The 13418-nt window shown below is 37.8% G+C and overlaps 1 protein-coding gene and 1 long non-coding RNA gene across 3 annotated transcripts in view; one reads left to right on the top strand and one right to left on the bottom strand.

The window, feature by feature from the left end:
- Positions 1-13418, bottom strand: part of LOC102802896 (uncharacterized) — a 98642-nt gene that overhangs the window by 2450 nt on the left and 82774 nt on the right. For both annotated transcript variants that reach the window (XM_085501533.1, XM_085501534.1), the window contains 7 exons: positions 12794-12924; positions 12389-12464; positions 10491-10574; positions 5025-5160; positions 3418-4726; positions 2902-3052; positions 168-268 (listed from right to left, as the gene is read on the bottom strand). In XM_085501533.1, the coding sequence (XP_085357659.1) occupies positions 199-268; positions 2902-3052; positions 3418-4726; positions 5025-5160; positions 10491-10574; positions 12389-12464; positions 12794-12924 (1957 nt within the window). In that variant the 3' untranslated portion in view covers positions 168-198. The remainder of the gene's footprint in view (positions 1-167; positions 269-2901; positions 3053-3417; positions 4727-5024; positions 5161-10490; positions 10575-12388; positions 12465-12793; positions 12925-13418) is intronic.
- On the top strand, positions 11112-11993 carry LOC146740967 (uncharacterized). Its single transcript, XR_014930036.1, has 2 exons — positions 11112-11353; positions 11681-11993. It is a non-coding gene; the product is annotated as an uncharacterized LOC146740967 (long non-coding RNA).

Below are 13418 nucleotides of genomic sequence, written 5' to 3'. Positions count from 1 at the left end.
GTGAAGACTCAGATTTAAAGTTTGATTTAAAAATGAGAATGGACAAAAAGCACCCTAGTACAAGTCCATATATAGGTGTACACTCTGGTACAAGCATGCATGCAAATCATAACCAGTGTCAACATGCAGCTATTTAAACAAGTAAGCATGCAATGAAATGTACTAACCCAAATTTTAAAATGAAAGTGTGATGCGCAGCTAAACTTGATACTTGATCAGTTTAACGTTGGTCGTTGTCGTCTTGGGTTTGTTACTGTCATCAGACTGGCTGTAAACGAAAAGGTGAGATGAACAAAACACTATAATGAAAACCGCACAGCAGCAAATGGGAAATTGGAGACAGGTAAATTCTGTGAAATCAACCAATGAGTGTGAAATAATAAAAACACATGCAGCACATCACACACTGTGTCCAATTACAAAGCTTTGCATGCACATACATGTACAGATTGGTTACTTTCACAGCTGTTACAATCATTAGCAAACTATTATCCTGCACTACCTCCTTACAGCTGAAATATGATACAATTCTAATACACAAATCATACCAACAAAAGATGTTCAATATTGTCCATTATTACATATGTACTTCAGTTTATATTGATTCGTCCCTGAAATCAAAATCGGTATTTCCATACCCCCATATGCAAATGAGGTCTGAGAGCAAACAAAGGAGTCCCTTCAGGAGTACTGTTTTTCGAAACATAGAAATAAACAATGTTTAGAAGTACATTATTTTTCCCTTGCGGTACATGAATATACTTGCAGAGTGAAATGAAATTTGAACACGGGAAGGGGTTCTGTCATATTCCACAATAATGTTTAGATAATTTAAATGATAAACATTTCTTTGACATAAGAAACAAATTGGGAGTCAGATTGCAACAAATCTGAATATAAGAACTGGTTATCATAAACAACTTTGTAGAAATTTCCAAGAATGCATTTAACAGGAGTTGTAAGGGAGACAGATGCAAGATAAAGTTATGACGGCTTTATGATAGTGTTATAGACATTGGGGTAGTGAGAGTGAAATATAATGGTGAAATAATGTTGCCAATATAGTATATATAATAATAGAGAAAATGTAAAACATGAAATGAAGATTTGTGAATGTCTAATTATATTGTTGACTTCATTAATAATTTAATGATTTTGTAGAATATCAAAAAAATAGATATGTACGATGACAGTATGGTGTTCATATTGATCAACACAAAATGAAGGTCAATAATAATTATGTACGATGACAGTATGGTGTTCATATTGATCAACACAAAATGAAGGTCAATAATAATTATGTACGATGACAGTATGGTGTTCATATTGATCAACACAAAATGTAGGTCAATAATAATTATGTACGATGACAGTATGGTGTTCATATTGATCAACACAAAATGAAGGTCAGTAATAATTATGTACGATGACAGTATGGTGTTCATATTGATCAACACAAAATGAAGGTCAATAATAATTATGTACGATGACAGTATGGTGTTCATATTGATCAACACAAAATGTAGGTCAATAATAATTATGTACGATGACAGTATGGTGTTCATATTGATCAACACAAAATGAAGGTCAATAATAATTATGTACGATGACAGTATGGTGTTCATATTGATCAACACAAAATGAAGGTCAATAATAATTATGTACGATGACAGTATGGTGTTCATATTGATCAACACAAAATGAAGGTCAATAATAATTATGTACGATGACAGTATGGTGTTCATATTGATCAACACAAAATGAAGGTCAATAATAATTATGTACGATGACAGTATGGTGTTCATATTGATCAACACAAAATGAAGGTCAATAATAATTATGTACGATGACAGTATGGTGTTCATATTGATCAACACAAAATGAAGGTCAATAATAATTATGTACGATGACAGTATGGTGTTCATATTGATCAACACAAAATGAAGGTCAATAATAATTATGTACGTTGACAGTATGGTGTTCATATTGATCAACACAAAATGAAGGTCAATAATAATTATGTACGATGACAGTATGGTGTTCATATTGATCAACACAAAATGAAGGTCAATAATAATTATGTACGATGACAGTATGGTGTTCATATTGATCAACACAAAATGAAGGTCAATAATAATTATGTACAATGACAGTATGGTGTTCATATTGATCAACACAAAATGAAGGTCAATTAGGTCTGCTAATTTAATATAGTTTAATGAGAGATATGCTGCAAAGTAATTTTACACTGTGCCAATGTGACTGGTTTCTATCACATGCTATAATGCTTAGTCATCCATTGTAAACAAAGGAAAGAGTGAAGTCAACAACCTTTAATGCATCAATATTCATGAGGTAGATTTCATGGCTAGATGTATAATAGTTGTATCACATGCATAAACTTAAATTACTGTGTTACATACATGACTTCTAAGACTGTTATAATTATAATCAAAAGCATGTTTGCCAATCTATACACACAAGACAAGTACCATGCTTAAATGCTTATCTTACATGCAATACACATACCCCAGAACATCTGTTACCTGTTCCTGTCATTGCGCTTGCTGTCACCTGCATTCATTAAATAAATATGGCTATTCAATTAGTTGTGTGTTCATTTCACTTGCTGAAATCAAGACCCAAATAAGCTAATTACTATATCACTTTTGCGATCCATACTGTTTGAAAAATTGTAATAATATATCTCTTCTAATCATCCAAGTTAACTTGTTCAAAAGTCATTTTAAGTTCACAGGCCATTTCAGAAGACAAGGCAATGCTTGCTGGTAGACTATATATAAAAGGTATGGGAAACACACTGTAGTGACAAGTAACATGTGACAGGAGTTCTGGGGATACACATCATACAAATCATAATGAAGATATTTTAACTCTTACCTTTGTTTGGTTTTCTCTATCTCACCAGCCAATCGTGTGGCTTCTGCTTGGGTAAGCTGTGTCACACTTTCTAGTTCAGCCATCGCAGCAGTTAAATTGTCCAAATCTTCCATATTCTTGCTAGTATGTTGATTTGAATTAGTTGATACAGCTGCAAATGTAAATCATGTAAAAGAAACTTAACATAGTTGTTTTCAACACACTGACCAATGTTGATTAAGTTTTAGCCAACATTTTGAAGAATTAAACAAGATTTGATGCACAATCTTGATTTATAGTAAAGCTTGATCAAAAGATTTGAAATATGACATTTTTGATGGAACCAAAAAATGTGATTTATTGGCTGTATTAAAAGAGCATCTCTAAATCTCTTGTACATTGGTTTTTAAAATATGACTTATTATGACATGCATGCATAACAAGACATTGACACTTTCGAATGAGATTCAATAAAATAGCATGTAACTTTTTTTTCTTGCCTATTTTCTTATATATACTTATGTATATGTCACTTACTTTGTCTTACAACTGTCTTTGTAGATCTAGATCTGTCCAATTCATCAAACTCTGAGGGACTACTTGTAAATGATATCGACTGATTTCTTTCAGGTACTGGAGGTGGTACTTTTTTATCACTTTGTTCGGAACTTAATAACCTTGGTGGTTTAGGTGGGGCAGGTGGAACAGGCGTTTTATATACAATGTATCCGGAGCTTGTTGTTGTTAATGAGTGTCGTTTAGTTTCATCTGTTGAAGGTTTTCTCTCAAGATCATTACTGTTGTGGGTGTCTTCAGAAATTGTTACAGGCCGAGGTTTTGACGTTTCACCTTCAGGTTTATCGCCACAGATTCCAAGTGTAGCTTTTGATGGGCCATTCAATGGACTGCTTTTCCGTGTTGTCGTGCGTGTCACAGTCGTCACAATGGGTTGAGAGTTCATTGATTGATGAGTTACAGATGTGTTAGGTGTATATCCATATGTCTGTGGCATTGATGTTGCATTAGTGGTTATCATCGGTGACATTACAGATGTATAGGGCATGGATGTAGAGGGGTTTACCAGTGCTGTTTTCATTGATGGACTTGATGTAGTAGTGGTAGGACTTGGAATCATTTTTGATGTTGTTGATGTTGTGATCAAAACAGTCCGAGATATAGTTGTGGTTGGACTACCATCAGTTCTTGATGTCGTCGTTACTGGGCCAAACACGGTCCTAGGTGTAGTGCCAGTATTGGTCAAAACATTCCGAGACGTTGTGGTTGTTGGTGTTCTACGTGTTGCACTAGTTGGTATAAAAATTCTAGATGTTGAACTTGTTGGTGTTATCACAGTCCTTGATGTTGTTCTAGCTGGAATAAATACAGTCTCTGGTGCTGCACTGGATGGTGCAGGCACTATTTTTGTTGTTACTGACACTGTCACTGGACTTGTCCTCTGTGTTGATTGTGTGATGCGAGAAGGAGAAGCTGAACTCTGAACAGACTGTTGTGCTAACTCCGCAGCAAAGAACGCATCTCTGGGAGATCGCTGTGATTTTTGCATTGAAGACGTATTCTGTATAATCTGCTGGGGTGTTATTGGAGAGGGCTGCTGTCTTCTGGGTGGGGGTGGAGGGGGGACTTTAGTATTCCTAGTGGGTAGCATTCTGATGTGGCTTTCCTGCAGATACAAACTCCTCAATACTTGTCTTTGCCTCTCCTCAATGTGCTGTATGTTCTTGGTTGGGCACAGCTGTCTCTGTCCAATAAGTAGCGATTTCTCAAACTTGCGCAACTCCTGTGCGGTCATGAAACGCTGCTTTCGTCGACGTGATAGATCAGCAGCCTGAACATAAAACAAAATAATTAAACATAAATGACCTAATATGTTTTATGCTGAAAAATGTGGTTGTGTTATGCATGTAGATTATGCTGTATAGATTATGGTAAGAGCACAAAAATAACACAGAATGCACGTTATTTCCACTGACAAAAGTGTGTTGTACTCATCACTCATAGTATTTAGAATCAGTTTCAATAACATTTCAGTTTTCAATACTGAATCAATATTGCCACATATACAATCAAACTATGATATGGTTACATGACATACAGACCTCTATATGGCAAAAAAATTTACTGACCTCTAAACTTTGTATTCTTGCATGATGATTTGGAGCAATGCTTTGTATATTCTCAAGCAATGCCTCCCTGTTAGGGGAACATTGGTCATCAAATACCGGTATTGTGGGAGATCGATGTTCCTGTACAGTGCCTAACCTAGAATTGCAAAAAATACAAGACATTCTTAGTATTCATTCTACTATTTTACTCATTCTTCTAGTCTAGAATTTCCTCACCATGGGAAGAGTCAGTCTTACTAGTCTAGACCTTTCTCACCTTTGGAAGAGTAACTCTTACCAGTCTAGATCTTTCTCACATGCGAAAGAGTAATTCTTACTAGTTTAGACCTTTCCCACCTTGGGAAGAGTGACTCTTACTAGTTTAGACCTTTCTCACATTGGGAAGAGTAACTCTTACTAGTTTAGACCTTATCCACATTGGGAAGAGTCACTGTTACTAGTTTAGACCTTTCCCACATTGGGAAGAGTCACTGTTACTAGTTTAGACATTTCCCACCTTGGGAAGAGTAACTCTTACTAGTTTAGACCTTTCCCACCTTGGGAAGAGTAACTCTTACTAGTTTAGACCTTTCCCACCTTGGGAAGAGTAACTCTTACTAGTTTAGACCTTTCCCACCTTGGGAAGAGTCACTCTTACTAGTTTAGACCTTCTCCACATTGGGAAGAGTCACTCTTACTAGTTTAGACCTTTTTCGCATTGGGAACAGTCACTCTTACTAGTTTAGACCTTTCCCACCTTGGGAAGAGTAACTCTTACTAGTTTAGACCTTTCCCACCTTGGGAAGAGTAACTCTTACTAGTTTAGACCTTTCCCACCTTGAGAAGAGTAACTCTTACTAGTTTAGACCTTTCCCACATTGGGAACAGTCACTGTTACTAGTTTAGACCTTTCTCACATTGGGAAGAGTAACTCTTACTAGTTGAGACCCTCTCCACATTGGGAAGAGTCACTGTTACTAGTTTAGACCTTTCCCACACTGGGAAGAGTAATTCTTACTAGTTTAGACCTTTCCCACCTTGGGAAGAGTAACTCTTACTAGTTTAGACCTTTCCCACCTTGGGAAGAGTAACTCTTACTAGTTTAGACCTTTCCCACCTTGGGAAGAGTAATTCTTACTAGTTTAGACTTTTCCCACCTTGGGAAGAGTGACTCTTACTAGTTTAGACCTTTCTCACATTGGGAAGAGTAACTCTTACTAGTTTAGACCTTATCCACATTGGGAAGAGTCACTGTTACTAGTTTAGACCTTTCCCACATTGGGAAGAGTCACTGTTACTAGTTTAGACATTTCCCACCTTGGGAAGAGTAACTCTTACTAGTTTAGACCTTTCCCACCTTGGGAAGAGTAACTCTTACTAGTTTAGACCTTTCCCACCTTGGGAAGAGTAACTCTTACTAGTTTAGACCTTTCCCACCTTGGGAAGAGTCACTCTTACTAGTTTAGACCTTTCCCACATTGGGAAGAGTCACTGTTACTAGTTTAGACCTTTCTCACATTGGGAAGAGTAACTCTTACTAGTTGAGACCCTCTCCACATTGGGAAGAGTCACTGTTACTAGTTTAGACCTTTCCCACCTTGGGAAGAGTAATTCTTACTAGTTTAGACCTTTCCCACCTTGGGAAGAGTAACTCTTACTAGTTTAGACCTTTCTCACCTTGGGAAGAGTAACTCTTACTAGTTTAGACCTTTCCCACCTTGGGAAGAGTAACTCTTACTAGTTTAGACCTTTCCCACCTTGGGAAGAGTAACTCTTTCTAGTTTAGACCTTTCCCATCTTGGGAAAAGTCACTCTTACTAGTTTAGACCTTCTCCACATTGGGAAGAGTCACTTTTACTAGTTTAGACCTTTTTCGCATTGGGAACAGTCACTCTTACTAGTTTAGACCTTTCCCACCTTGGGAAGAGTCACTCTTACTAGTTTAGACATTTCCCACCTTGGGAAGAGTAACTCTTACTAGTTTAGACCTTTCCCACCTTGAGAAGAGTAACTCTTACTAGTTTAGACCTTTCCCACATTGGGAAGAGTCACTGTTACTAGTTTAGACCTTTCTCACATTGGGAAGAGTAACTCTTACTAGTTGAGACCCTCTCCACATTGGGAAGAGTCACTGTTACTAGTTTAGACCTTTCCCACATTGGGAAGAGTAATTCTTACTAGTTTAGACCTTTCCCACCTTGGGAAGAGTAACTCTTACTAGTTTAGACCTTTCCCACCTTGGGAAGAGTAACTCTTACTAGTTTAGACCTTTCCCACCTTGGGAAGAGTAACTCTTACTAGTTTAGACCTTTCCCACCTCGGGAAGAGTAACTCTTACTAGTTTAGACCTTTCCCACCTTCGGAAGAGTAACTCTTACTAGTTTAGACCTTTTTCGCATTGGGAACAGTCACTCTTACTAGTTTAGACTTTTCCCACCTTGGGAAGGGTCACTCTTACTAGTTTAGACCTTTCTCACCTTGGGAAGGGTCACTCTTACTAGTTTAGACCTTTCCCACCTTGGGAAGGGTCACTCTTACTAGTTTAGACCTTTCCCACCTTGGGAAGAGTAACTCTTACTAGTTTACACCTTTCCCACCTTGAGAAGGGTAACTCTTACTAGTTTAGACCTTTTTCGCATTGGGAACAGTCACTCTTACTAGTTTAGACTTTTTTCGCATTGGGAACAGTCACTCTTACTAGTTTAGACCTTTCCCACCTTGGGAAGAGTAACTCTTACTAGTTTAGACCTTTCCCACCTTGGGAAGAGTAACTCTTACTAGTTTAGACCTTTCCCACCTTGAGAAGAGTAACTCTTACTAGTTTAGACCTTTCCCACATTGGGAAGAGTCACTGTTACTAGTTTAGACCTTTCTCACATTGGGAAGAGTAACTCTTACTAGTTGAGACCCTCTCCACATTGAGAAGAGTCACTGTTACTAGTTTAGACCTTTCCCACATTGGGAAGAGTAATTCTTACTAGTTTAGACCTTTCCCACCTTGGGAAGAGTAACTCTTACTAGTTTAGACCTTTCCCACCTTGGGAAGAGTAACTCTTACTAGTTTAGACCTTTCCCACCTTGGGAAGAGTAACTCTTACTAGTTTAGACCTTTCTCACCTTGGGATGGTTCACTCTTACTAGTTTAGACCTTTTTCACCTTGGGAATGGTCACTCTTACTAGTTTAGACCTTTTTCGCATTGGGAACAGTCACTCTTACTAGTTTAGACTTTTCCCACCTTGGGAAGGTTCACTCTTACTAGTTTAGACCTTTCCCACCTTGGGAAGGGTCACTCTTACTAGTTTATACCTTTCCCACCTTGGGAAGAGTAACTCTTACTAGTTTACACCTTTCCCACCTTGGGAAGAGTAACTCTTACTAGTTTAGACCTTTCCCACCTTGGGAAGAGTAACTCTTACTAGTTTAGACCTTTCCCACCTTGGGAAGAGTAACTCTTACTAGTTTAGACCTTTCCCACATTGGGAAGAGTAACTCTTACTAGTTTAGACCTTTCCCACCTTGGGAAGGGTCACTCTTACTAGTTTAGACCTTTCCCACATTGGGAAGAGTAACTCTTACTAGTTTACACCTTTCCCACCTTGGGAAGAGTAACTCTTACTAGTTTAGACCTTTTTCGCATTGGGAACAGTCACTCTTACTAGTTTAGACTTTTCCCACCTTGGGAAGGGTCACTCTTACTAGTTTAGACCTTTCTCACCTTGGGAAGGTTCACTCTTACTAGTTTAGACCTTTTTCACCTTGGGAAGGGTCACTCTTACTAGTTTAGACCTTTCCCACCTTGGGAAGGGTCACTCTTACTAGTTTAGACCTTTCCCACCTTGGGAAGAGTAACTCTTACTAGTTTACACCTTTCCCACTTTGAGAAGGGTAACTCTTACTAGTTTAGACCTTTTTCGCATTGGGAACAGTCACTCTTACTAGTTTAGACTTTTCCCACCTTGGGAAGGTTCACTCTTACTAGTTTAGACCTTTCCCACCTTGGGAAGGGTCACTCTTACTAGTTTACACCTTTCCCACCTTGGGAAGGGTCACTCTTACTAGTTTAGACCTTTCCCACCTTAGGAAGGGTCACTCTCACTAGTTTAGACCTTTTTCACCTTGGGAACAGTCACTCTTACTAGTTTAGACCTTTCCCACCTTGGGAAGGGTCACTCTTACTAGTTTAGACCTTTCCCACCTTAGGAAGGGTCACTCTTACTAGTTTAGACCTTTCTCACCTTTGGAAGAGTAACTCTTACCAGTCTAGATCTTTCTCACATGCGAAAGAGTAATTCTTACTAGTTTAGACCTTTCCCACCTTGGGAAGAGTGACTCTTACTAGTTTAGACCTTTCTCACATTGGGAAGAGTAACTCTTACTAGTTTAGACCTTATCCACATTGGGAAGAGTCACTGTTACTAGTTTAGACCTTTCCCACATTGGGAAGAGTCACTGTTACTAGTTTAGACATTTCCCACCTTGGGAAGAGTAACTCTTACTAGTTTAGACCTTTCCCACCTTAGGAAGGGTCACTCTCACTAGTTTAGACCTTTTTCACCTTGGGAACAGTCACTCTTACTAGTTTAGACCTTTCCCACCTTGGGAAGGGTCACTCTTACTAGTTTAGACCTTTCCCACCTTAGGAAGGGTCACTCTTACTAGTTTAGACCTTTCCCACCTTAGGAAGGGTCACTCTTACTAGTTTAGACCTTTCCCACATTGGGAAGAGTCACTGTTACTAGTTTAGACCTTTCCCACATTAGGAAGAGTCACTGTTACTAGTTTAGACCTTTTTCACCTTGGGAAGGGTCATTCTTACTAGTTTAGACCTTTCCCACCTTAGGAAGAGTCATTCTTACTAGTTTAGACCTTTCCCACATTGGGAAGAGTAACTCTTACTAGTTTAGACCTTTCTCACATTGGGAAGATTCACTCTTACTAGTTTAGACCTTTTTCACCTTGGGAAGGGTCACTCTTACTAGTTTAGACCTTTCTCACCTTGGGAAGGGTCACTCTTACTAGTTTAGACCTTTCCCACCTTGGGAACAGTCACTCTTACTAGTTTAGACTTTTCCCACCTTGGGAAGGTTCACTCTTACTAGTTTAGACCTTTCCCACCTTAGGAAGGGTCACTCTTACTAGTTTAGACCTTTCTCACCTTGGGAAGATTCACTCTTACTAGTTTAGACCTTTTTCACCTTGGGAAGGTTCACTCTTACTAGTTTAGACCTTTTTCACCTTGGCAATGGTCACTCTTACTAGTTTAGACCTTTCCCACCTTGGGAAGAGTAACTCTTACTAGTTTAGACCTTTGTCACCTCGGAAAGAGTCACTCTTACTCGTCTAGAACTTCCTATCCTATACACAGTAGTAAAGCCAATAAAAGGACTGTAAACTTTTGTTTCACAGAACAGTTAAATCTACTAATTAAGTAGACGATCGTCACACATATAGCATATACTAATTACAGCCATGCACTTAAACATACCTTTTTAAAGTGAATAGAGTTCCAGTTAATTTTTTACATCTCTTCAAACACTGATCCAATCTGACTGGTTCTTCTTTGATGAATCTGATAAATAATGGAAAAGAAATTAATAATATTACATGTAAATGCATTGCAAAGATTTGTGATATTATAAACCCTTCTTTTCATAGCAATACCATTTTACGCCACAAATCCAAACATTTGGAATAAACTTTATAGATATTTATGGTTTATAATATCGCCAAATTTAAATATATATTCAAGGAATGGCATGGATACTAGATTGCACACTATCTAGCAGTCAGGTAGCAGTGTTCTCCCCAAAGCGTTTTAGCGTAGCGGGGCCGCTACTCCATTATTTATGCCGCTACTCTGAGAGATTGCCCGCTACTCTGTGGCATTTCCTGTTACTCTTTCTTTTAGCTTGTTAATACACGTGCGAATCTGTTAGTCAGCGTCAGCAGCGTCCGGTACTGTGAGCCAAATCAGGTGTGAATGGAAACATGTCAGTGATTACGCAAAGACAATGGACTAATACAGCTTCGTACTTCGACAATAAACACTTTCGCCCTATTTAATTGGGGTAATAGCGAGTATTTTCTCAGTAGCATATTTGGCTGGAAGAAGCAACGATGTCAAACAGCAGAAATATTACGTTGTGGTTCCGCGTAGAACGCCCTGCTGGGCCCCTGGTTGCGAGCGATAAACCCACCAGCAACGCGGTCACCGGTACCCCTGTCGGCAGTGGTACTAAACGTGTCCAAGATGATGTTACAACGAAAAGTGCAAAAAAATAAACTCTAGATTTGATGCACAATGGACAACAAAATATACGTGGCTGAGAGAAACATCCGATGGCAAAGGTAAAAAAAGTATTTATTTGTAGCGTTTTACTTGGAAGCGAGTTTTGACCTAGTTTAGTAAATTTTTGTATGGCTTCATTTTTTGCCGATCGTCGAAACATTTTTTTGGAAGCGACCTTCTTTCTGGAAGTTCAAAAATTGTTGGCTACGATTTATCAAAGTAACTAATACTAGTATTGTGTTTTGAAATAGTTGGGTAAAGTTTATCGTGGCAATTTTTAAGTTTAGCGACTTTTCAAAATGGCGGCAATTTGTTTATTTTCGTGTTGATCGTGACGATATTTTTTAAATACAAGTATTGATTCGCTCCTATTTCTTATCTTTTAGGAATGCTGTGACACATATGTGGAAAATTCAACTTAAAAACATCCAGAAATAGTTCTTTGGTATGGAATTCTATGCCATGTATAACTATTACGAAATATGCTATCGATAAACACGCACACTCGGAGATGCACAAGAAGGCCATGTCATTTAATAGAAGTGGGAAGCAAAGACAATCATGGCGTTCTCAAAAGCTGCAGATCACTGGGCTTCCATGAAAGTCCGAAGAATCAACATTACATAGAAATCACACAGCAGCAGATTCATTTAATCTTCTACATAAATTTGTTAAAAAATAAAGACACATTTTCATCCATGCAAGCCTGTCATTATTGTTTTCTTTATCTTCAGACAAATGCTAATGATATGTAAATTATATGCAAATTAGCCACCACTCTGAAACATTTTTCTGGGGAGAACACTGGGTAGGGAGATGTGATAAAGAAGGACATACACGTATACCATCACAGCCACTTGTTTTGTATCCTGGGTAAAAAGCATATTGGGTAATTTGCCAATAAGTTCAACATCATTGATGACGTCATCAATTGTGGTAGTATTTAAGCTCGTGGTTTGATCATAGACCTTAGAATGAGGTCTATGGTTTGATGAATAAATGATGCATGACAATAAACCTTAATTTGTAAATAGCATATCAGTAAATCCATTCCACTGTAATTTTTATAATGTTCATATTTTAACAGTTTTTACCTTTCTTCCTGTACTACCACCTCCATCTCCCCAGACATAACCCTCTTCATATCGTCCCCCAGAATAGGGAAACACACTAAAAGAAAAAATCATCACAACAAAACAATGAGAGTGTTTGTTGCAGTAGTCCGTTTGTAGTGTGGTAAGTTGTGACGTATTACACACATTTTGACTATGTATTACCAAAAAGTGTGTCGTTGTTATTTAAATATTTATTATATATTACTGTAACAGTAAAGAAATTTAAAAAAAAACAGAAAAAAAGAAAGTATTATGGGATAGTTAAATTGAAGCACCTAAAAGTAAGATGTAAGTGACATTCAAATGAATGAATGACCTTAATATACAATCCATTTCATGTATGCTTTTTGATCCCAATACACTCAGGAACGGCCCTTTTCATACCTTTTTGTTCTGCTAGCATTTTACTGACATTTCCCAATCCCATAGCTAGGCCTTCCACATCCTGTACCCCAACATGACATTTCCTGTTGATGACGTCATCCCTCATTTCTTCCACAGAAGCCTCCAGGTCACTGCAAGAACACACAATATGACATCAATTAATATTTCTTTAGAAACTTTGCTTCCCTGTTCAGACTCCTACCCCTCCCACCTTTTAAATTGTTGGCCCCCTCTAAGTTGAACAAACTTTTAACCAAACTGGTCATCCAATCACTGTATTGTCATGAAATTATGGCCTGCTATATATGAGAATAGTATTTAGCCAAATTTACATTTATTTTAAATTTAGTCTTCCATGAATTGGCAAATGGTAATGAAGGACCAGTGTTTGTGGTGTCATAGAGAAAACTGGAGAACTTGATGGTTTTACAAATACACAATTCCTCTATTAGTGTGAACATAAACACTCATTACATTGGACAACTCATTAATGTATGTTTTTTGAATTAATTGACCTCATTTATAACTAGATACAAGGCTTTCTGATGACATTCAAAACTATAATACTATTTCACTGTTATTGTCATCTCACAAAATTTTGCTAGTTAAACAATATTCAAAATAT

Source organism: Saccoglossus kowalevskii, chromosome 7 (assembly GCF_978046115.1).
Source record: "Saccoglossus kowalevskii chromosome 7, keSacKowa6.1, whole genome shotgun sequence".
NCBI lineage: Eukaryota > Metazoa > Hemichordata > Enteropneusta > Harrimaniidae > Saccoglossus > Saccoglossus kowalevskii.
Note: the sequence above shows the minus strand (reverse complement) of the source record. Positions and strands in the feature narration are given on the sequence as shown.